Genomic DNA, 22,719 nt, shown 5'->3' with positions numbered 1-22,719 from the left:
GAAACAGAACATTGAGACTTGACAAAATTGAGGCCGAGCACTTATCTGCCTGATCAGATAACATTCCTCAATAGCCCCACTAGGCTAGTGACATTACTTACCCACTTTGCAGAGTAGGAGAGTCCAGAGACGTCCAGTTATTTGACCAATGTGGCAACGTTAGTAAGTTGTGGAGCTGCGGGGGGAACCTGGGTCTAGTGACTCCAGAGGTACACTTACTTGAGCTTGGCTCTGGGGAGTGCATAGTTCAGAGGAAAGGCAAAGAGACAGGCAGTTAAAACCCAGGGCTGTGTGGCAAATGCTGGAACACAGAAAATGATCAACTATTTGCGAATCCAGAAGAAACAGAATGATTGTCCTCCAGGATATTTGTTAAGACTTCCTGGAAGAGGTGGTCCTGCAGCAAAGGTCAGTAGTATCTCCCATCCCCTACACCTCCTTAGAAGTTCTGCTTTGGTGAAAAGATAGACGGATGGCAACCTGGGCTGCCACTCACCTGCTGAGTTCGCATGGGCAAGACACGTAACTGCTTTGATTATAAATTTGCTCATCCAAAAGATAGTGATATCCAAAGCTTTTTCCAATGGCTGTCCTCAATCTGTCACTAGTTCAGAATCCTCTATGCCTCCCACAAGGAGACCTGGTTGGAAACTATGTCCTTTCATCTATTTATAGGGGCCAAGGGCAGGCTGCTCCAAGATGGACCACTTTGGCATGAAGATTATTTTGAGTTAAAACCAGAGTCAGGAAAAGCTCTTTACCTCCCCCTCGACTGCCTAAATTTACATTGGCAAGAGCCTGTACCAATAAGAGAACTTTTTAAAAAAGATTTATTTACTTATTCGAGGGGGAGAGAGCGAGCGCACTTGCAGGAGTTGGGGGAAGAGTAGAAGCAGAGGGAGAGAATACTCTAGCAGATTCCCCACTGAGCATGGAGACCAACAGGGGGCTAACCCCAAGAACCCCGAGATCATGATCTGAGCCAAAATCAAGAGTTGGATGCTCAGGGGCACCTGGGTGGCTCAGTCAGTTAAGCGTCTGCCTTCGGCTCAGGTCATGATCCTGCTGCTCCCCCTGCTTGTGTGCTTTCTCCCTCTCTCTGTCAAATAAATAAATAAAATATTAAAAAAAAAAAGAGTTGGATACTCAACCAACTGAGCCACCCAGGTGCCAAGAAGAGAATTTTTAACAAGACATTCCAATTTACCTAAGAAACTTATCTTCATAACAGGGCAAACTTTATTTTCCAGACATCTCTCACCTTCCTGCTAATGGTCTTCCTCAGACCCCTACCCCTCTGCCTAGCTCGTATAAGTGTAATGTTGCCTCAGTGTCTTTGGGATTTCCATGTCTGTGTGGATTCCCCTTACGTATGAAACTAAATTTGATTTTCTCCTGTTAATCTGTCTCATGTCTATTTGATTCTTAATCCAGCTAGGAGGACCTTGGAAGGGCTGAGGAATTGTTTCTTCCCCAACATATTCATTCCCCCAACAAAATGTATTGAGTCCCTGTTGCATGCCAGGCACTGAGCCTGGAGACTGAAGTGAACACATAGGAAGTGGGGCCCTGACCTACCCACATGGAGTGTTCACTCTCACGGAAGACAGATGGTTAGGTCATTGTTACAATAAAGTTTGTACAGCTGTAATCTCTAAAGTGCAATGCTGGCCCACAGCAGATGAACCAAGCCCAACCTGGGTATCCAAATGAGAGTGATGTTAAGTTGTGACCAGAAAGGTGAATGGAATCTAGTAGGAGACTAAGAAGAAATGAACATAATTACCTTATGATGAAATCTGTTAAAAATAAAACCACTGGCCCAAAATAGTGTCTTTGAGACTGAATTCACAAACCGTGGCTTGGGGATTAATACCTAATCTGTTTCAACCTCCTCCAGAAATGTAGTCTTAATTGGTCAATCAGGGATTTTTCAATCAGTGCCAATGAATCTGCCATTGGGACCCCCACAGAAAGATGAGGTAATCTGCAGGATAAGACCTCTTGTTCAATGACAGGGGGAGATTTGAAAACAATGTGGAAGAGGTAAGGAAGGTAGCCAAGCTGTAGGAAGAGTGTCTCAGCCAGAGGAAACAGCTGGAGCAAATGCTTGGAGGCTGGAGTAGGCCTGGAATGTTCCAGAAACAGCAAGAAGACCAGTGTGGCTGGAGTGGAGTGAGGGGGAGGGAAAGTACCGGGAGAACAGAGATAAGGAGGGACCAAATCAAATGGGGGTGGAGGAGAGGGCTTGTGGGTCCTTGTAAGGACTTAGTCTTTTACTCTGAGGCATTTGGGGAATTGTTACAGGGTGCCGAGTAGAGGAGGGACATGACATTTTTTTTTCTTCTTTCTTTGGGAGTAAAATTCACGTAACATAAAATTAACCATTTTAATGTGAACAATTCAATGACATTTAGTACATTCACATTCTTATCTAACCACCACCTCTGCATAGTTCCAAACCGGTTTCCTCCCCCTAAAGGAAAACCCGAACCCATTAAGTGATTATTCTCCACTCTCCCCTCCCCCAGCCCCTGGAAACCACCAACTGCGTTCTGCCTCTATGGATCTGCCTATTCTGAATGTGTCATATAAATGAAGCGGTTTCGTGTCTGGCTCCTTTCACTTAGCATAATTGTATTAGGGTTCTCCGTAGAAACAGAACGAACAGGGTATATAGAAATAGATATAGGAGGAGATTTATTATGGGAATTGGCTCAGGCAGTTTATGGAGACCGAGAAGTCCCATAATCTGCTGTCTGCAAATTGGAGAATCAGGAGAGCCAGGGGTGTGATTCTGCTAGAATAAGCAGGCCGGAGAATGGCGGGGGGCGGGGTGTGTGTGTGTGTGTGTGTGTGTGTGTGTGTGTGTGTCTAAGAGCAGGAAGATAGACATCCCAGCTCAAGAAGAGAGAGAGCTGAATTCACCCTTTCTTTGCCATTTGTTCCATTTGGCCCTCAATAGATTGCATGATGCCTGACCACATGGGTGAGGGCAGGTCCTTAGTCTACTGCACCAAATGCTAATCTCTCAGTGAATCAGATGGTAACCATCACAGAAGCACCCAGAAATGATGTTTTATCAGCTCTCTGGGCGTCCCTTAGCCCAGTCAAGATGACATGGAAGATTAACCATCATGACGGCGGTCTTGAAGTTCCTCCGTGTTGCTGCGTGTGTCTGTACTTCATTCTTTTTATGGCTGAATAATATTTTATTGAACGCATATGTCACCTTTTGCTTATCCATTCATCAGCTGATGGGCATTTAGGTTGTTTCCTCTTTTTGGCCATTGTGAACAGAGCTGCTATCAACATTTGTGTACAAATACTGGTGTGAGGGCTTGTTTTCAATTCTCTTCCATATTTGCTGAGAGTGGAATTGCTAGTCTGAATGGTAATTCTATATTTAACTGCTTGAGGAACTGCTGAGCTGTTTCCACCAGCAATACACGGGGTTCTCCATGTCCTTGACAACACTTGTTATTTTCCATTTTTTTATTTTTTGTTTTTAATGCCATCTTCGTTGGTGTGAAATGGTATTTTGTGGTTTTGTGTTCTGTTTTTATAACTGAAGTATAGCTAAGTGTTTTCTTTTCTTTTCTCTTTTTGGTGTCTCCGGGTAATGATTAACGATCTTGAACAACTTTTCATGTGTTTATTGGCCATTTGTACATACATCCTCTCTGCAGAAATGTCCTTTGCCCATTCAAATTATTCAAGTCCTTCACCCATTTTGGTTTTTTTCCCTGTGCCATTCTTTAAATTGGGTTGTGCTTTTGTTGTTGAGTTGTAAGAGCTCTTTATATATTCTGGAGATGATATATTTCTGTGTCAAGAATATTGAATACTAAATGGGGGACAAGAATAGGAGCTAGAGATCTGGTAGGAGGCTTTTGGAGTAATCTGGGTCAGAGATACTGGTGCCTCAGCCAGAGTGGCATAAATGGAGTTGGTGAGAAGTGGTTAGAGACTGGATAGACTTCAAGGTAAAATGAACATGATTTCCTGAAGGATTGGATATAAGGTGAGAGACAGAGAGAGGAGCCAAGAATGACTTCAAGGATCTTGGCCTGACCCACTAGAAGGATGGAGTTACTATGAACTGCGATGAACAAAACTGCAGGAGGAGAAATTTGGGTGGTTGAAGTGGGGGAAAAATGACTTGTTTTTGATCAGTTTGTTTAAGATTTCTATTAGATATCCAAGAGGAGATGTCAAAGAGGCAGTTGTGTAGACACATCTGGCATTCAAGAAAGAGGTCAGGGCTGGGGATACAGATTTGAAAGTCACATGCATAGGACTACTGTTCAAGGCCAGAGAAAGTGATGAGCTTGTCAAAGGAGAAGAGAACCACGGGTCACTCCTACATTAAGAATCAGAAAGGGGGTACCTGGGTGGCTCAGTCATTTAGGCATCCGACTCTTGGTCTCAGCTTAGGTCTTGATCTCAGAGTCTGGATCTCAGGATCATGAGTTCAGGCCCCACATTGGGCTCTGTGCTGGGCAAGGAGCCTACTTAAAAAAAAAAAAAAATCAGAAAGAAAAGGGGTGTTCGGCTGATTCAGTTGGAAGAACCTGCAGCCCTTGATCTGGTCGTGAGTTCAAGTCCCATGTTGGGTGTGGAAATTACTTAAATAAGTGTAAAACTTAAAAAAAAAAAAAAAGAATCAGAAAGAGAAGAACTCAGCAAAGGTGACTGGGAAAGAGCTTGCAGTGAGGTGTAAGGAAACCCAGGAGCGTGTGGTGTTTTGGAAAGCAAGTAGAAGAAAACATTTGAAGGAGGAGGAAGCGGTCCGTTGTGCCAATGCTGCTCTTAGGTCCAGTAGGACAAGACCCAAGAATCCGTCATTGTGTTTAGCAATGTGAAGGTTGACGTTTCCTGTGCAGAGCAGGCCCAGTGGAGTGTTGGGGGCAAGGGCCTTACGGGAACGGGCTTAGGAAAACAAGTGCCAACTGCTTGTTTCAGGAGTTTTGCTGCAAAGGCCAGCAAAGAAAATGGGGCGTCCCTGGTTGGGGGTGGGGATCAAGAGGAGGGTTTTGGTTTATTTGTTTAGGGTTGGTGACATCACAGCATATTTGTGAACTGATGGGAATGATCAGATCGAGTGAAGAAATGGAAGAGAGAGGGAGCAATATTTGGAGAGAGAACGGGCTCTAACATACAAGTGTAGGGGCTGTTAGCATCCTTCATTTGCAGTAAAGATGACCGACGTTCAGAGAAAATACGGCGTTTGCCCCCAGTCAGCCCCAATGACTGAACCAGGATTGAAAGCCTGGTCCCCTTGACTGCTGAGCCCAGGGCCTTATCCCCTGAGCTGCAGAAAAAAGGGTTAATAGACTGCTTGTTTCCTTTGACTGATCATGTCATTTCTGGGAATCAGTTCTAAGAAAATAATTTGAGATACAGAGAAAGCTTTTTAGGTTCCACATCGTATTTTTACCCACAGAAAGGAGACAACGTAAACATCCAGGGACTGTGGAATAGCAAATAAGCATATGTCACATAACCTCACTGGCTGGTGGACACAAAGCCTGGAAGGAGGCAAATGTGGGACGGAAGCACGCTAAGATGACTTCATCTTTTTGGTGCTGTTCCAAGCCCCTTCCTACATAGAGTGGCCTCTCTAAAGTGTTTGTAAGAGAGACAATGTGGTGTGGAGATGTGGGCAGAACAACGGATTGTGATTGCAGACTCTCTCCCCTGCTTTCTCTGGACTGCATTTTCCCTGTCTTCAGGGGAGAAATGTTGGCGATCTCGGGGTTGCTCCCTGGAGAAGCTGCAAGTGGGCAGATACTGCCACCTGCTGGCAGATTCCAGTTCTGCCGGCCTCCATCAGGGGACTGTGCCTGGCCTGGCGCATTCCCATTCTCACCTTCACTAAAGGAAGGCGCCCCCAGGGGTACCGTTCACAGGGCCACCAGGAAGACCCTCTTCTTCCACATTCTCAGTGCCTGGTATTCCTCTGAAAGACTTGGGGATTGCTCCTCTGTGGGGAAGAACAGAAGGAGTTTCTAACCACTTGGCATGAAGCAGATTATTTTCAGCCATAGGGTCTCAGGGACGGGAGGACAGTTAGTTTTGGACAGGTGGGTCACTTGGACGGTGGACAGATGGAGAAACAGTATGCAAACAAAAAATAGGCTTAAAAATCACAGAACCGCTTTTTAAATGATTTTTGTTTCTCTTATTGTGAAAATATTGGGTGCTCATTATAGATAATCAAAAGAGGAAAATAATTTAAAACCATAATCCTACAATCCAAAGATAGCCTACAGCAATGCAACGATTAACATCATTCCTTTACTATACAACAACGACAGTAACAATGAGTTTAACAACAGCGCTGCTGGAGCACTTCTGTACCACACATGTATACTTTTATTTGCAAAAACCTGAAACTTACTGTAAATATTATTTTCCTTGATACACCTTAATTTGTTGTGAACACTATTTTGTGTGATTAAATATTCTCCAAAACATTGAAAATAACTCTATCAAATTCCCTTCTATGGTAATATAATTTATTTATCTACTAACCCCCCATTGTTGGACATTTAGGTTGATTCTGAATTTTTCAGCACGGCTTTGAGATGTTTCCTAAAACTTGAATTCCAGATAAAAGGATAATGAATACGTTTTGAGGCTCCTCATATTTCCAAACTGCCCTCCCCTCCACCCCGCATTGAGAGGAGATCCATTCACAGTCTCAGGCACAAGGTAGAAGAGAAACCACTGAACCTTAGAAGGCTTACGTATACTTCGTAAATCATGAAGCAAGTTTGCACGCATTATCTCTCCACAACCGAGGTGAGCAGAGCAGGCACAATCATCTCACCTCAAAGACGTGGAACCTGGGACCCAGGGAGGCTCATTCACTGAGCGGCCATAACGTAGCTATCTAGTGCCTGCCCTAAGGTGCTGTTTCTTGGATCCCAGAAGCAGACTCGCTTCTTTTGGGTTTAACAGCACATTTAAGTCTCAGAAGTCTCCTTTGACGGTGAGAGTGTACAATTAAGTCCCCCAGTAAAGTCGGGCCAGGAAGTTACCTTGACCCCTAAGGAGGGAGTTACAAGAAGGCTGGGGTCCCTGTGAAAAGGCCTGAAAGCCACTGTAATAAGGACAAACTGCGTGACACCATGCTTTAGAGCACAGTGTTTAAATTAAGAAGCAAATAAGCAAAAAACAAAAAACAAAAAACAAAAAACCTAGCGTTCTGGTTCCATGACATTCTAGCTGAGTGACCATTAACCATTTTTATTCCCCTTGAGATTCTGTTTTCTTAGTTATAGTACATGGGTATTACAAAATATCTGCCTCACGAGTTTGGTGTTGGAATTCACTGATATCATGATATAAATCACTTAGCAGCAATTAGCTCCTAGTAATGAGATAATAAATATAAGCATTGTTGCTATTATTATTATTTATTAAATGGATAGAGTCCTAATCTATGAATAATAAGAGGTGAGAGTTCTGGCTGGGTCCTATGACTGTGCACTTCTGTTTTGTTCTATTGCTGTCTGTACAATAGTAGAGAAAGGGATAGGAATCAGTTTCCTCTTAACGATTCCCTTTGCTCTCACATGTGAAGACTCTGAATCTCTAACATTCAATTCTAAGGTTCCATTTGCTGTTGAAGAGTCTTTAAGGGTTTGTTTCAGGATTTTGCAGGGTTAAGATTCTATAACTCTGGGGGCCCCTGGGTGGCGCAGTCGTTAAGCGTCTGCCTTCAGCTCAGGGCGTGATCCCGGTGTTATGGGATCGAGCCCCACATCAGGCTCCTCGCTGGAAGCCTGCTTCTTCCTCTCCCCCTCCCCCTGCTTGTGTTCCCTATCTGGCTGGCTGTCTCTCTGTCAAATAAATAAATAAAATCTTAAAAAAAAAAAAGATTCTATAACTCTGAGATTCTCTGTCTGGGATTCTGAGATTCCATGACTCACTCAAAATTCTATTGAAACATTCCATTTCCATGGAATGAAAGCTCTTCTTGTAAGCCTGGTAGAAGCTTAACTATTCTTGTGGGTTTCTCCTTAAATAGCACTTCTTCAGAAATTCCTTCCTAATTCTTTCTCCAGTGCACTTTATACACCCCTCCCCATCGCCTCTCCTAGGATCCTGTTCTTTCCCATCATAACACTGTCCTCGCTGGTGATTCGATATTTATTTGTGTGATTTTGGCTAATACCTGTCTTCATGTCTCCATTGCTTGGTAGAGTCTGTAAATATTTGGTGAATGAAATAAATGACTAAATGAATGGATACTACAATTCAAAGCTTCAGTGAGTATTTTTTCCCACCGAGGTCTACTATTCCAGACACTCCCACCCGAGGGCTGACACCCAGGAAGGGAGTGACCTTTCTAATTGCGAGATGTTGTCTGGACTGTTTGTACCGCGCCCCCTCTGCTCTCCACGCCTCCTTATTTGTCTCTTTGGGAGCCCTTGGGTTAGAGAGAAGGCTATGTCTCTGTTGTTGAAACCAGGCTGGAGCAGCTCATTTGTTCATTCAGCAGAGGCTTGTCTAGTGCCCACAGAATATTAGGCACTGTGTTAGGAGACTGGGATAAAGAGTAGAGCAGTATAAACCAGGCCCCGCTTTCACAGAACTCACACCTTAGAGGGTGGGAGATGGACATTCATGACACAATCACACAAATTCCCATGAACAACAAACTGTGGTAAGTGCTGTAGGATGGAGGGGGACAGGGTGCTCCAGATCCCGGACCCTGGGCTCAAGGCCGCAATGGACGTTCTCCAGGGCCTTGGGGCTGGGCTGGGCTGCATGGATACTCTCTTCCTGCAATCTCTCCCCTGGGGAACGATCTGTGAGAATGTGGGTTCAGCGTGGTGCCCTGCCTAGCTCCCAGCACCTCCCTTGGGAGCACTGTGCCTGTGTGGCTGGCACCCACACCATCACCTCTCAGAGCCCTTACACTCCTTGAAGGACTGGGTCACTGAAAAGAGGATGTTAGGGCTCTGAAAAGCCAGAGCTCTAAGTGTCCCATACTCTCCTTAAACAGCTGGGGAAACTGAAGCCCAAAGGGGCTGTTCAAGGTCACACAGCAAGTGGGCGGGTGAGAACAGGCCCCAAGTTCCCAGGCTCCCCATTCTCTGCGACTTCCCACCCCCGCACACTACCTTCCAAGAATAACCATTGAGTTTGTACAGAGGGAATCCTGTTTCAACCGGAAGCCAGGAGGCTTTCTACCTGCTTACACCAAATAGTTGGCAGGTACACAGAACTCTGCAGGAGAGCAGGAGGCTTCCGGCTGCACTGAGAGGGACTTGCCTGGTGGTGTGTCCTGAGTCACACAGATGAGTGAGACTACATCTGCCCACATGTCTGTACGGACACCATTCCCTCATTTAACAAGCGTTAAATCTTCAAGGACACGTAGCTAGTTGAGCCTTGAAATGCTCCTTGCTCTTTGCAGCATTGTTTCCAATAGCAGAAAGGAAACATGCTCTGTGTCCTTCGGGGAGGGAATAATAAACCGTAGAGCCAAGTCATGGAATATTATGTAGCGAAATGTATCAAGGTGGGTCTCCAGAGGGGGCCAAGGAACACGGCCGACTTAAAAAAAAAGCAAGTTTAATGAAATTATGCAGAGTCTAAAAGCATTTACAGAAAGAAAAATTCACAAAACAACCCTTTACTTCTCTAGGGATAGGTACATAGGCTGATGGAAATGCAGGAGGAGGTCTAGAACGCACACCCAGGCTGTGACCTTGGAGGAATTTGGAAAGCGCAGAGGGTAGGGAGGGGGAGTCAAAGGGAACTTATGCTTCATCTGTTATCTTTTTTGAGCATGAATTTTATTTACATATTATTTACTTCAGTAAAATTATTTTTTGGAAATACCAACCTTTGGGGCACCTGGGTGACTCAGTCAGTCAAGCGTTTGCCTTTGGTTCAGGTCATGACCTCTGGGTCTTGGAATCGAGCCCCATGTCAGGCTTCCTGATCTGTGGACTCTGCTCCCCACCACCCGGCTCGTGTTCTCTCTCTCAAATAAATAAAATCTTAAGAGAGAGAGAGAGAGAGAGAGAGAGAGAGAGAAATACCAAGCTTTCAAGCAGGAGTTGACAAACACTTTCTGCAGAGGGCCAGACGGTAAATATTTTGGGCGCTGGGGGCCCCGCGACTCTGGGACTCTGGCAGCTGCTCCATCCTGCGGCTGGGGGGTAAAAGCCGCCCTAGACAGTACGTACTCCAACGAGTGTGGCCGTTCTCCAATTCTGCTTTATTTATGGACACCGAAATTTGAATTTTATATCATTTTCATGTGTCGCCAAATGTAGATTTTTTTGACCATTTAGAAATGGTTAAGTGCTCCCTTTGGCAGCACACCCACTAAAATTGGAACCAGACAGAGAAGTCTAGTGTGGCACAGGGATGACAAGGACATTCACGAAGGGTTCCATGTATTTTTTTTTTAAAATGTGAAGCCTTTCTTAGCTCAGCGCTATGCAGAAGTGGGCTGCCGCCTGCAGATTTGGCCCAGCTGGTGGCTGTAGCCACCCCCCTGCTTGAAGTCCAGTTCAAGCCGCACTCCCTCCCAGCCACACTCACCTGCTCGGTCCTCAAGTAGTCCTGTCCTTCAGGCCCCCTCACGACCCTCCTGTGACCTTCCGTGCCCGGCCAGCTGCATCCCAGCTCTGCCTGTCTGCCCTGGGGGACACTCCTCTCCTGGCTGCAGGACTGTTTTTTCCTGAGCAGGGAGAGCTCTGAACAGCTCCATTCACCTTGGCAGGGGGAACCCAGAGAAAAGCATTTTGTTTGGAGTCCTAGAGAAGCCAGGACTCAGGATTTGGATTTGCCTTTGAACTGGGGCAGCCCCTCCCCTCTCCCCTCCCATTCCCAGGGGTCCCTTGCCGCTTCCCTGCTCCCACCCTTCCGTCCCCATCCATCTCTCCCCTGCAGCCCCTAATGCCACACCGTCTGAGGTCTGAGCTGCGGGTCCTCCACAATGACCCCGAGCGCTCTGCTGGCTGTCCTGTTGCCTGCTCCTCTGTGTCATTTCAGGTATGGACATCTATCTCGAATCTTTTACTCCCCTGGGGTATCCTGAGACCCCTTGTTTCTGCCTTTCCTAGGAGTACCCTGTGGATGGCATGGTAGGGGTGCGGGGGGAGTGAGCTCAGCTCTCCCACGGATTGTCTGCGCCATCTTGGCAGAGTCCCCCCTCTGAGCTCAGCTTCCTCATCGGCACAATGACGGGGTTGGACTGCGTGATCTTCGAAACCCTTTCCAGACCCCTTTGTGAGCGTTTAATAACACAATGCATGCAAAGCACTTTGCACAGAGCCTGGGTGCCCACCAGGTCTTAGTTAAGATCATTCTCATCAGCCTCGGGTCCAGAGAGCAGACTTGACATCTTCTGTCAGTTTTCCTACGCGACTTGTTGGCTGGGCAAACCCAGAGGCTCCGAAGCTGAGGGCCTGATGGCTCGCAGAGTCACTTCCCCCAGAGCCCAGCGGCCCTCGTGCTGGGCAGTGGAGCCTCTGCTCAGGAAGATGTATTTACAGCACGCTCCCCCAACACAGAGTCCTTGTGGGCCCTGTCAGAATCCAGCCAGCACAGCCCCAACTCTGGGGGCCACTCTAGCCCAGTCCTCGGTTGAATTTCAATTCCGGATCAAATAGGATTCCAGACCCAGGACCCAAAGATACCTCCAGCCAGAGGCTGTAACAACAGCTGCCCAGTCCGGGCAATCAAAGACCCAGCAGGTACCCCGAACCCTCTCTTATCCTGCCCTGTGATTGGCTTGCTTCTGCTTCATGGAAGGCCTCTATCTATGGAAGTTTGGCTATGAAAGCATTAGCTTTATATTTGCATTTCAAAAAACATACTATTTGCGGTAGGAAGAATAACAGTCTCCCAAAGATATCTACGTCCTAATCCCCAGAACCTTACATGGCAAAGAAGCATTAGGGCTGGAGATGGAATCGAGGTTGCTAATCAATTGACCTTAAAGTGGGGACGTGGTCTTGATTATTCATTCATTCAGGTGGGCCCAAAGTAATCACCAGGGTCCTTGAAAGCGGAAGAGGGGCCAGATGGCAGATCCCGGGAGGTGGTGGTGTCCAACAGTGGTGGCTTCAAGGATGGATAAATGGGGCCATAACCAAGGTATCTGGGCAGCCTCCAGATGCTGGAAAAGACAAGGGAACGGGTTTTCTAAGAGCCTCCAGAAGGATTGCAACCCTGCTGACACTTTGATTTTAGCCCAGTGAGACACAATTTAGACTTCTGACCCCCAGAACAATAAGATTATAAATTTATGTTGTTTTAAGCCACCAAGTCTGGTAATTGTTACAGTGACAGTTGGAAAAGAATACAGTATTCTTGATGACAAGGATTTATTGAGCTTCAGTTATAAGCTAGGCACTGCCCTCACTGCTTCATGGGTATTATCTCATTTAACACACAAAACAGTCCTGCAAGGCAGGTGTTTTCATTCCCATTTTCTAAATGAAGAAAATGGGCCTCAGAGAAATGAAATGACTTGGCCAAGGTCACACAGCTAGCTGTGTGGAGTGGAGCAAAGATTCAGAGTCTAGCACCATTGGCTCTAAAGTCCACGTTCCATCAGCTCACCCGGGCTTGCCACCCCTTCTCTGGAGTGGCCTAGATAACTCCTTAGAGAATCTTCGTTTTTAGATGCTGGACTGTGCTGTTCTAGGTCACCTCATTAATATGCTGAGCCCAGCTGTTCTCTCTGATGCTTAGTTTCTCAACCTGTAAAAAGGGAATAATACTGCTTGTTGGGTGCTCTTTCCAGGCTATGGAAAGGATTAAACCAGACTGTGTTGGAAAAATTCTCTGGAAACTAAGTGCTCTTCCCATGTAAGAAATTCACAATAAACCTGCTCCCAAACTACCAAAACTTCCCCAAACTATTGAGTACCCTATCCCTCCAAGGCCAGGCAAGGCCTTGTTCCCACTAGGGAGACCTTTTACATTGTTGTGAAATAATAGAAACTAAATATATTGGTCTCTGCCCAGTTCCTGGCACAGGCTCCTAAAACCTTTGCGATTTCCTAAGTGTTAAGAGTACTAGGGGCATCTTTTGTTCTAATATTTGGTTCCTGACGTGGAGTTTCTAAATCTCCTGGAATTTCCTGGGTGATAAGAGTGTCTTTTGTTCTAATGAGGCGGCTCTGGGTGGGCTCCTGGAGGGCTTCAGGATGGGGGCGATCACCAGCAAGACCAAGCCATGATTAGAAGCTTGGAACTTTCAGCCCCACCTCCCATCCTCCAGGAGGGGGAGAGGCAGGGGCTGGAGAGTGAGGTAATGATGGATCGTGTCTGTGTGAAGAAGCCTCCATAATGGTCCCCAGAGGATGGGGTCTGGAGAGCTTCCGGGTTGCTGAAGCCCTGGAGGTTCTGGGAGAGCGGTGCGCCGGGAGGGGGCCTGGAAGCTCTGAGCCCCTTCCCACACCCCTTGTCCTACGAATCTCCTCCATCTGGATGCTCACCTCTGTCTTTTCTCCCAGGTAAAGGTAAGTGTTTCCCTGAGTTCTGCGAGCTATTCTAGAGAATTATCGAACCCAGCTTGGGGGTCGTGGGAGCCCCAGTTTATAGCCAGTCGGTCAGAAGCACAGGTGACAACCTGGGACTTGGGATTGGCATCCGAAGTGGGGGAGGGAAGCCCTGTGAGACGGAGCCCTTAACCCGTGGGGTCTGACGCTCGTTCCAGGTAAATAGTGTCAGAACTGAGTTAACCGGTGGGACACCCCGCTGATGTTTCAGAGAATTGCTTGGTGTGGAACACCCCTTCCCCTAATCTGGTGTCAGAAGTGTTGTGAGTGGTAGTTGTGTGCAAGTAAATGACACACACAGAAGGTGTGTAGTTTTTTCTTAACAACTCCGAGAAATTAGAGGACTCAGGCTTGAAAGTGGTGGTTTGGGTCCTTTCGTTGTTTTGTTCTTTTGTTGGTTTTTTGCCCATTGGTACCTGTGTGTGTTGGTGCTGGTGGTTTGGGGCCATAACAAGAGATAATTGCTAAACTCCATTGGGATCTGACCAGGGTTTGGACCGAGTTGTGGTAACAGTGGGGACGAAGAGGGAAGGATGTAGCCGGGAACTCTCAGGACAGAAAAGAGTCTCAGAAGCTGGTACAAATTGCACAACCTTCTCTGCGTGAAGAGAAAATTGGGGGCTGGGGTGGCAGGCAGGCATGTGGAATGGCTGTGTCCTCTTCCACAGGGAAGAAAAATGGATCAGTGGTTAAAGGTAAAGATAGTGGGTCCGCATCTGAAAGGTCTTTCTAGCAGTTAGAGCCATTTGGCCTGAAGATACACTCCTGGGGGAGCTGCTATGGGCTCTGGAGCCTGGCTGACCTGGGTCTGAGCTCAGGGTCTCCTGCTCCCTGGCACAGTGCCTGGGGAGGCTGAGCCTCTGTAAACCTCAAGACCCTCATCTGTAAAATAAGAATAACACTTACTTTGCAGCCATTAGGAGGATGAAATAAGAAAATGCATAGAAAGAGGCTAGTACTCTTCCAGAAACACTGCAGGCACCATCAATGGTCACTATTAGTATCGTTAAATACTGAGCTCCCCATTGCTAGACATATCTCAGTGCAGGTTAAGTGACCTCTTTTGGAGCATGTTCTAGAAGGTTTTGAAATACTGGTGGCCACTCGGATAAGAAAGTGTGTAAGTTCCCTTCCATAGCCCACCAGCAGCTCCATTGCTAAGGAATGCATTCTAAGGAAGCAATCTGATCAAAGGTGCATGCATGAGATGATGATGGCACAGTTGATTATTTTGGCAAAGAATTCGGAAAAACCCAAACACCCAACAGTGAAGAAATAAATCATGATAGAGCCCTACCATGAAATACCATGCCAACCGTTCAGAACGTTTTGGTGCACGTGTGTTTATTGACACGGAATAGTAATCACAGCATATTACTAAGTGAAAGGCAGATTGTTAAAAATATGTGTTCTATTGTTTTGTTTTAACAATGTCTTTAAAATATTTGCATTAAAAAGCCTTGGAAAAGTATGCTTCGAATAGTCATGGTGGTTATCTCTGGATGGTAAGTTTGGGGGCAAATTTAATCCTTTGTCTTGGCTTGTCTGTATTTTATAACTTTACAGACTGAGGGTTCCTTACAGAGCTTTGAGGTTCTGCCAGCTGCTGGGGGGAGGAGAGGACCCCATGTGAGATGAATGGCGAAGGCTGTGGCCCCACACCCACCCGTCTCCCTGCAGCTGAAGTCCAGGAGCGGGCCAGAACTCCGAAGGCTCTGAAAAAGAGAGGCCTCAAAGCCGCCATCCCTGGAGAGGTGAAGGCCTCCAGAGCCACAGGCAGGAGGAAACCCAAATCAGACCTGAGCCAGAAGTCCCTGCGGGTGAAGACTCCCACAGAGGGGGCAGCCCTGTGCTGCCCAGCCACCTCCATCCTGACCCAGGTGTTGGGGAGGGGCTGCTTCCAGAAGGCGGGCCTCACTGAGCCTGCGGGCTGGGGATGCCCTGGAGCTGCGCTGCTGGGGGAAGGTAGTTCGCTGGAGGGCACCTGCGTACCTGGAGGAGGAAGGCGAGGGATGCCTGAGGTGTGAGCTGGGGGAACTCCTGTGACAGCATGAATGGGTCCAGGAGTGTGGCAGCAGTGCACAATTTGAGGACAGTTTTGATGCTGATTTGAGTGTTCCAGAACCCACGATGGGCTTCCATTAGGTAGAACTACAGGCGTCTAAAAGAAACAGGGAGCACCTGGGTGGCTCAGTCAGTTAAGCGTCAGACTTCCGCTCAGGTCATGATCCAGGGGTCCTGGGATCGAGCCCTGTGAAGGGCTCCGGGCTTGGTGGCGTCTGCTTGTCCCTCTCCCCCATACACCCTCTCCCTGCTCCTTCTCTCCCTCTCTCAAATAAATACAATCTTTAAAAAAAAAATGTAAAAAAAAAAAAAGAAACAGTAAGATGGGCTCACAAGACCCATCAGATGCATAGTGGTTTAACAGAAGGGGAGACGTGGCTTCCCACGGTGCAGGATGTCAGCTCTGGAGGCAGCAAATAGTGCCTGTAGGGAGAAAGATGGCAATGGGAAGGGAAGGAGGCTGACTGTCCCGCCTGTCTGTGCCTGAATGTCAGGCGAGGTAGCCTTACGTCGGGGACGCCAACATTGGGAAGGCAGAAATAGAAGCAAAGTTGACCCCACCAGCATTGCTCACCCCAGAAGAAGGCAGAGTCTGGGATATAAAACTGGGCCAGGAGATTTGTCTACCCTCTCTCAGTTCAGCCTCTCAAAGTGAGATTCGCTGGGCCCCCGCCTCTGTTAGGGGGTGGAGTTGCTTAGAGGGCACTGCTGTTCTGAACAGAGGGACACACGGAAGGAGCCGAGGAAGGAGCACAGAGGCGTTTGGGGGATGCCGTTTGCAATGTAAGGACAAGCTCTGGGACGAGTAGATGGACCCAGTAGAAGATGTGCATGGGGCCAGTGAGAGGTGAGCCATCAGAAACCAGGTGGGGCCACTGTGAATCCTCCTGCTGTCAGTGGGGAAGGGAGAAGACTGGGTGGGCAGCATGCTGAACACGGGGGAGGGGGACGGTCAGGCCGCTAAACACTGCTCACCAGGTGTCTCAGGCCACCCCCATCTCCTGCCCGCCTCACCCTGGTCCAGCCCCACGACTGTCTTTCAGAATCAAGCACTTCGGCCAGCACGGCCAGCTGCAGCTGGTCAAGTCCACGGGCGCGGACACCAGGGAATACAGCTGCCGGCTCGGCACTGCCAGGACAGCGCGTGCGCAGACGGCGAGGCCCGCCAGGGGAAGACCTTCATCTTCATCACAGGTGCCCTGAAGTCCGGGTCTCCAAGAACGTCAATCAAAATGACGAAGCTGGAACTAGCAGGCCGGCCTTCAGCTCTCAGTCCAGGACTGAGAAGGGCAGGGAAAGTGGGATTTTAAGACCTGATGAGGGACCTCATGCCCGTGGGTGGTGGAGCAGCAGGAAATAACTAATCTAGGCCACGTTCATTCTTCTCTCTCCCTCCTTCCTTCCCAGACCCAGAGGAGCTCTTTGGGCCCACTGAGGATTATTATGAGGCGGTCCAGTGGCGCAGCCATCAGCCGGTCCTGCTTGCCTGCCAGGTGACCAACCCTCTGGCCCAGGTGACACTGCTTCGGGAGTTCCCCCCGGAGGAAGTTCCAGTGGATGGGATCGCCATGTCCTTCGACGTGAAGAAGGGCTTCACCGTCTGCTGGCCCTGGGCTTCCTTGCCTGGCTCCCTCTTCTGCTCGGCCAGCCTGGGCGTCTGGAGACAAATCTCCACCAAGTACATGCTGATCCATGTCAGCTGTGTGTGGGCCTGGGGCCTGGGTGGGCGGGGCAATGGGGAGACATGTCTCCTTCAGGGACCTCAGATTTGGGTTCTGTGGATTATGGAACTCTATCTAACCAACCAGCTTTCAACAACACCCCATATAGTCAACTATCTTGTCTAGACAGCCAGCCAACCAGCTCTTGAGCGACGTTGCATCCAGCAGCCTTTCAGTCCATCCAGTCATTCTCAATCATATCACACCAATCCATTCACCCGTCTTCCATCAGATCACCTGTTCCATCAACTACCCATCCTCTATCAATTCAACCAACCCAACCATTCATCCTCTGTGAACTTAACCATTCTGCTGTTCATTCAATCGTTCTAACAATCAGTTCAACATGTTTGTCCCCATTTCTCTCCCATCTTCTCCATGGCAGACCCATCTTCCTCCCCCAAACCCACCGTCCAAGCTTCGGCCACACCAGTCCAACTGGGAGAGAACTTCAGCGTGACTTGTACGGCTCTGGGTGAGTCGGAGATGGCTGTGGACTTTATCTGGGAATATCCAGGGCAGAAGGGAAGCAGAAGGGAAGAAAAGGCTGTGTGTGTGTGTCTGTGGTGACAGTGTGTTGGCCAAGAGCCCAGGAGTGAGGAATTAGGATGAGGGTCAGGAGCGATCGTGGCAGAGTGGAACCACTGCTGGACTGCTGCTCTGAGTGAACTTGGGCAAGTCACTTCCCTTGTCTGGGCCTCAGTTTCCTTGTTTAGTTACTGTATAAAGTGTGTAATGTGATTCTTTGTTAATTTGTCCAATAATAGTTACTGAGCACCCACCACATGCTAGACGCCGTAATTAGTGCAGAGACCACAAGGATGAGGCAAAGAGAACTCTGGCTTCTGCTGTCTGCAAGCTCACAATCTAAACAGGGAGGAAGACGTGGGAAATGAACATGATCATGGAGGGCATACGAAGCGCTACATCGAGGGTACATACAACAGGGCAACCTGATAGGATCTTCTTAAGACAGAGTGGTCAGTCTTCTCTGAGGTGACATTCAAGCAGAGACCAGACCGGCCCGGATCTCACAAACACGGGGCTGGGGCAAGTGCTCAGGCCTTCCGGCTGGTGTGTAAGAACAGATGGGCGAAATCCATTAGCAAGTGTTTCCTGGGCACCTGCGTGGGCCAGACCTTCCTAAGGTGTTTCTCGACGGGTGGTAGTGATGTTCCTTCCTCTCAAGGAACTTAGCCCCAGAGCCCTCAAACACCTGGAGAGCAGCTGGGTCACACAGGAGATCCGCCAGCAAAGACAACTTCAGGAATTCTTAAAAGGGCTTCTTGGAAGAGCTGGAATTTGACAGGAGCCTTGGCGGGAGGGCTGGACCAGCAAAGACATGGTGAAGGTGAGCTCCCCAGAGGCCTTAGGAGGGAAAGAGTGGGGGATCATTCTCCCGCTTGTCCAAAATGGAAATGGAAACCCAATAAGGGGAAAAGAACACACAGATGGTTGGGAGACATGGCTTTGCTGTGCTAGCCTTTCCCCAAATATGTTCCTTGGAATGGTAGGATACCAACAAATCCAGCCCCAAACCCTGAAAATAAGTGGTTTTTTTTTTCCTCCCACCTTGGAGATTCATAACTCACACGGACACGTGATAGACTCAGTGGTCTGAGTCTCTCCAATTTAATTTTGCTTGACTCAAGTGTTTCCCAAACAATTGTCATAATAGAACCCCCCCCCCCCGGGGAGGTAGTACCCATCGACAGCCACGCAAAACCAGAGTGCTGCACCGCGGGGTGCTGCTCCCAGCCAAGTTACTTCCTGCGTCCCCTCGAGTCAGGGAGGAGACCCCAGCTTCTCCCCAGGGTCTTGAGAAGCTCACATTTGCCACAAAGAACCTGGCCTTCCAGGTGCTCTGATCTGCAGGTATGACCTTGGACGAGCCCCTATCCCTGAAGGAGTACACAGTGCCTCTCACTTGCCTGCTGGTGCCTGAGTCAGAGAGGACGCCTGGGCTGGCTGAGGACAGTTATTTTTTTGTCCCTGCAGTTGGGCTGACCCCCCTATGTCAGCAAGTGGGCCAGTGTCGATCGCCTAGAGGGCCAGGTACAGCAGGAGGCAGGGAGCACCCTGTATGTGGAAGAGGCCCGGCCTGGGGACTCTGGCATCTACACCTGTGGGGCCACCAATCTTCAGGCTATGGGGACCGCCACCACCCATGTCTGCGTGACTAGAGGCCCTCATGTCTCCCCTGCCCCTTCCTAGCTCCCTCCCTCACTGCAGGTATCCTGGTGTGGAGCAATGGGCAGAAACAGGGTGGGTAACTGTGTGAACCTTGGTGTTTTTGATGCCAAGGACTTGTCACTCCCAAAAGAGTGCAAAAAGAACCTTTGCACTCACCCCTTGCACTCTGCCCGCCCATCACAGCTTCCATGCCTTCATCAACCTCACAGCTTCCCTCCAAGCCCTGACCTGTTCGGATGGCCAGCCTTGACTCCAGCGTCAGGCCCCACTCCAAGGCTGGGCAAAGCCAGAGTCAGTGGGGTACCAACACTCGAGGAGAGAGCCCAGAGCCCCTGGCAAGTCACTCAGGCCCGGGACATATTCCTCAATGATCCCTGCCACTAGCAGGGGTCCTCGGTGAGGAACCACCTCTTCCCTTTCCCAGGAAAACACAGGGGCCAAATAAACACAGCGCCATAGTTCCCACAGCTTGTCTGCCCAGGGTGAGGGCGTTACCACAGTTTATGTCCTCATATTTGCCATAGGCTGCATGAGGGAAACCCTGCTCCCCACAATTTGCCCCTTCTCCAGCCCAGCCCCTCTCAATTAAAATGATGCTTTCTAAAGTGCATTCTGCAGCCTGAAGTGCTTAGGTTGGGGTAGGAAGTTGGTCAAAGGAGTTTAGAAAATGCTGGACACTCTGCTTCCTTCTTGGAAATTTGCAGTTCATGTCAGCATATATTAAAGGTTCTGAGAAGTCCAGCATTTTGCAGATCTGTTTAACTTGACTGAATCTAGAGCTTCTCAAATTACTTGGCTATCAATTCTTTTCTTGGTCACGCCTATTAATGTGCAGTGAACTAGTGTATCCCACACAAACTTTGGGAAAAGTTGCATAAAGAAGTACGTGTGTACTTCACTCCAGAGCTGTTCCCAAGGCTCCCAGATAGATAACCTCCCCTAGCCCTACTAGGGGAGAAATGGAGAAATGGAGTCACGTCTGAACTCCTAGAATAAGAAATGGCTGAAGACCAGATCCAGGGGAATGAAGAAGGCAGTCTGGGATGATGGAGCAAACCTCAGTTCTACTGGATTGACCTTTCTCACCCGCTGGTCTGGGGCCTGGGGCTGCAGCTGGGGAATCTCAGGCAAGGCCCTCCGGCTCCTCTGATCTCAGTTTGCTCTGCTGCTGAAGAGGGCTAAGAACTGGCCTCGAGAATCTTAGGTAGCTGACAGGAGGGGGGTGTATGTGAGAGCATTGAATTAAAATGCTCTGTGCAGGGGAGGGGTTCTCATTACAGTGTCCCTCTGACCCAAAGCTTCCTGAGAATATTGAATCCACAGACGGTCTGGGCTGGACAGGCCTGCTGAGGTTGGTGACTATGGCCACCCCTCTGCACTGATGGGGAAGCTGAGGGCCAGGCTCTGGGGTCCTGGCACCTGGCATTAGGGGTGGTAGAAGGAGTAAAGGTAGGGAGCAGGAGGAAGAGAGAGCCTGGAAGTGGGTGGGGACAGCTGGAGGAAGGAGGAGGAAGACTAAGTCCCACATCTGATCTTTCCAGAGCCTGTGGAGAAAAAAGAGCTGGATGACAGATGAGGTCCTAGTCCTGGCTTTGTGGGTCCCACTCCCCACCTTGGTTTCCTCATCTGTGCAGGGGTGAGGTTCCAACTCTGACGGTCAGGTGTGTCCAGACCCACGAGGTGGCCCATGCACCGAGACTGAGAGACCCAGAGGGCTGAGGGAGTGAGCCTGGCCTGGTCAGGGAGGAGGAGCTCTGGCTTAGCCCCTGGGCTGACTGGACTCTGCGACCAGGAGCAGTGGCATGCCCCAGGTCCTGCCCAGCCCCTGCCTCGGCTGGGTTGGGCCATGGCACTGTCAGCCCCGAGGGCCTCTAGTGACCCCCTTTACAGCTGCTTACTTTTCCCTGTTGATTCCCAGGGATTGGCCCACTTTCTCTTTTGTCCCCCAGCCCCTAGTCTGACCTTCAGACAATCCTAGAATGGGACACTGTAGTGACTCAAGAATCATTCGTTCAGTCCCCCTGGCTGTTTTAGAGAGGTAAACTGAGGCTAAGGGATGGTCTGAGCAGAGGCGAGAACATCTGGGGGAAGCTAACAAGTCAGGACCAGGGGGTTTGTCTCTTTGTCAGATGGCCTCAGCCGCACGGGCTGCCCCTGGGAAAAGCTCAGGACTTCCCTGATTTGAACAGACAGAACAGGGAGGGACGGAAGGACTCCTCTTGCTTGCTCCCTGGGCCAACTCAAGGGAAGCCCCATGGGTGATCCTGCATGGCCCAAGCCCCCAGGGCTCACTGGGCACACACCCTGGCTCCCATCTCACGCCTGCCCTCCGCCCTTCCTGGGAAAAGGAGAGGCTCCTGCTGTCTTCTCTGGTAAGTCCTCAAGAGGGAGCTGTGGCCACAGGCGTCATGGCGGGCCCAGGCCCTGGGCCCTAGCTGGCGAGGAAAGAGACCTCGGTGGGGGTGACAGAGGCCAGGGGGAAGGCAGGGGAGGCATCGGTCCCGAGCACCCGGTACAGCAGCTCCTCCTTCTCCTGCTGAAGCTGTCGCCGCAGCTGGGACTCCTTCTCCAGGGCCTCGCGGGCGAGAAGCAGGTCCTCCGAGAGCTGCCTGTGGATGTAGACAGGGGCCCCCATAGCCGGTGGGCAGCGGCCTTCCTCCTGGAGGAACCAACCCGTTCCTCCAGGAGGCCTTGCCCAGACAGGCCACCAGCCTGCGTCAGGGCCCCCACCGCCCTGTCGCCCTGTCCTCCGCCTGGATGCAAGAGGTCATTCGATCCCATGTTGGAGGAGCGCGGCCCTCACAGGCAGACAGCCCTGGGCTCAGATCTGCCCCACCGCTTAGCTGTGTAACCTTGAGCAAGTTCTTTACTCCTGCCAAATTTCAGTTTCCGCATTTGTAAAATGGGAGCGATAATAGGAGGACCAGCTCTTAGAGTAAGTAGGAGGATTAGGTGAGATAATATGTAAAGAATTCAATGAATTATGTCTAACACATGATCCTGGCTCTCATTTCCTAAGCCTTCAGAACGGGTTCATTCATTCACATTCATTCATTCATTCATTAGGTCACCCCAGCTAGAAATTTCCTGTCCCCTCTTCCTGTATGGGGCTTTGCCACGCAGCCTACTCAGCCAGGATGGGGACAGATACCAGTCAGAACACCGAGACCTAGGTTTCTGGGCAGAGCTGGTCTAAT

General features: G+C 49.3%; 2 protein-coding genes and 1 pseudogene across 2 annotated transcripts in view; 2 read left to right on the top strand and 1 right to left on the bottom strand.

The window, feature by feature from the left end:
* The first annotated feature begins 10,329 nt into the window (after positions 1-10,329).
* On the top strand, positions 10,330-10,430 carry LOC123803717 (U6 spliceosomal RNA; annotated as a pseudogene).
* Positions 10,431-16,417: 5,987 nt separating this feature from the next.
* LOC148108855 (platelet-derived growth factor receptor-like protein) lies at positions 16,418-19,772 on the top strand. The gene is made up of 6 exons (XM_087867763.1): positions 16,418-16,455; positions 16,652-16,752; positions 17,016-17,309; positions 17,715-17,804; positions 19,544-19,598; positions 19,706-19,772. Exons 1-6 carry the CDS (start codon positions 16,418-16,420, stop codon positions 19,770-19,772), a joined length of 645 nt encoding a protein of 214 aa, XP_087723889.1.
* Positions 17,816-22,719, bottom strand: part of CCDC69 (coiled-coil domain containing 69) — a 36,787-nt gene continuing 31,883 nt past the window's right edge. The window contains exon 9 of the mRNA XM_045815322.2: positions 17,816-22,131. Within this exon, the coding sequence (XP_045671278.2) occupies positions 21,954-22,131 (178 nt within the window). The 3' untranslated portion in view covers positions 17,816-21,953. The remainder of the gene's footprint in view (positions 22,132-22,719) is intronic.

The sequence above is a fragment of the Ursus americanus genome, chromosome 15 (genome assembly GCF_024610735.1).
Source record: "Ursus americanus isolate L20-20 chromosome 15, mUrsAme1.1.p, whole genome shotgun sequence".
Lineage (NCBI taxonomy): Eukaryota > Metazoa > Chordata > Mammalia > Carnivora > Ursidae > Ursus > Ursus americanus.
The sequence above is the reverse complement of the archived record's forward strand: the minus strand, read 5'-3'. Positions and strand labels throughout refer to the sequence as shown.

Excerpts from the sequence above, each read along its gene's own strand:
- LOC148108855 (XM_087867763.1), top strand. The coding sequence starts at position 16,418 with ATGGACCCAGTAGAAGATGTGCATGGGGCCAGTGAGAG. Across the intron at positions 17,805-19,543 it reads CGTGACTTGTACGGCTCTGG|CTCCCTCCCTCACTGCAGGT; the intron begins GTGAGTCGGAGA and ends GCCCCTTCCTAG. Across the intron at positions 19,599-19,705 it reads AATGGGCAGAAACAGGGTGG|CTTCCATGCCTTCATCAACC; the intron begins GTAACTGTGTGA and ends CGCCCATCACAG.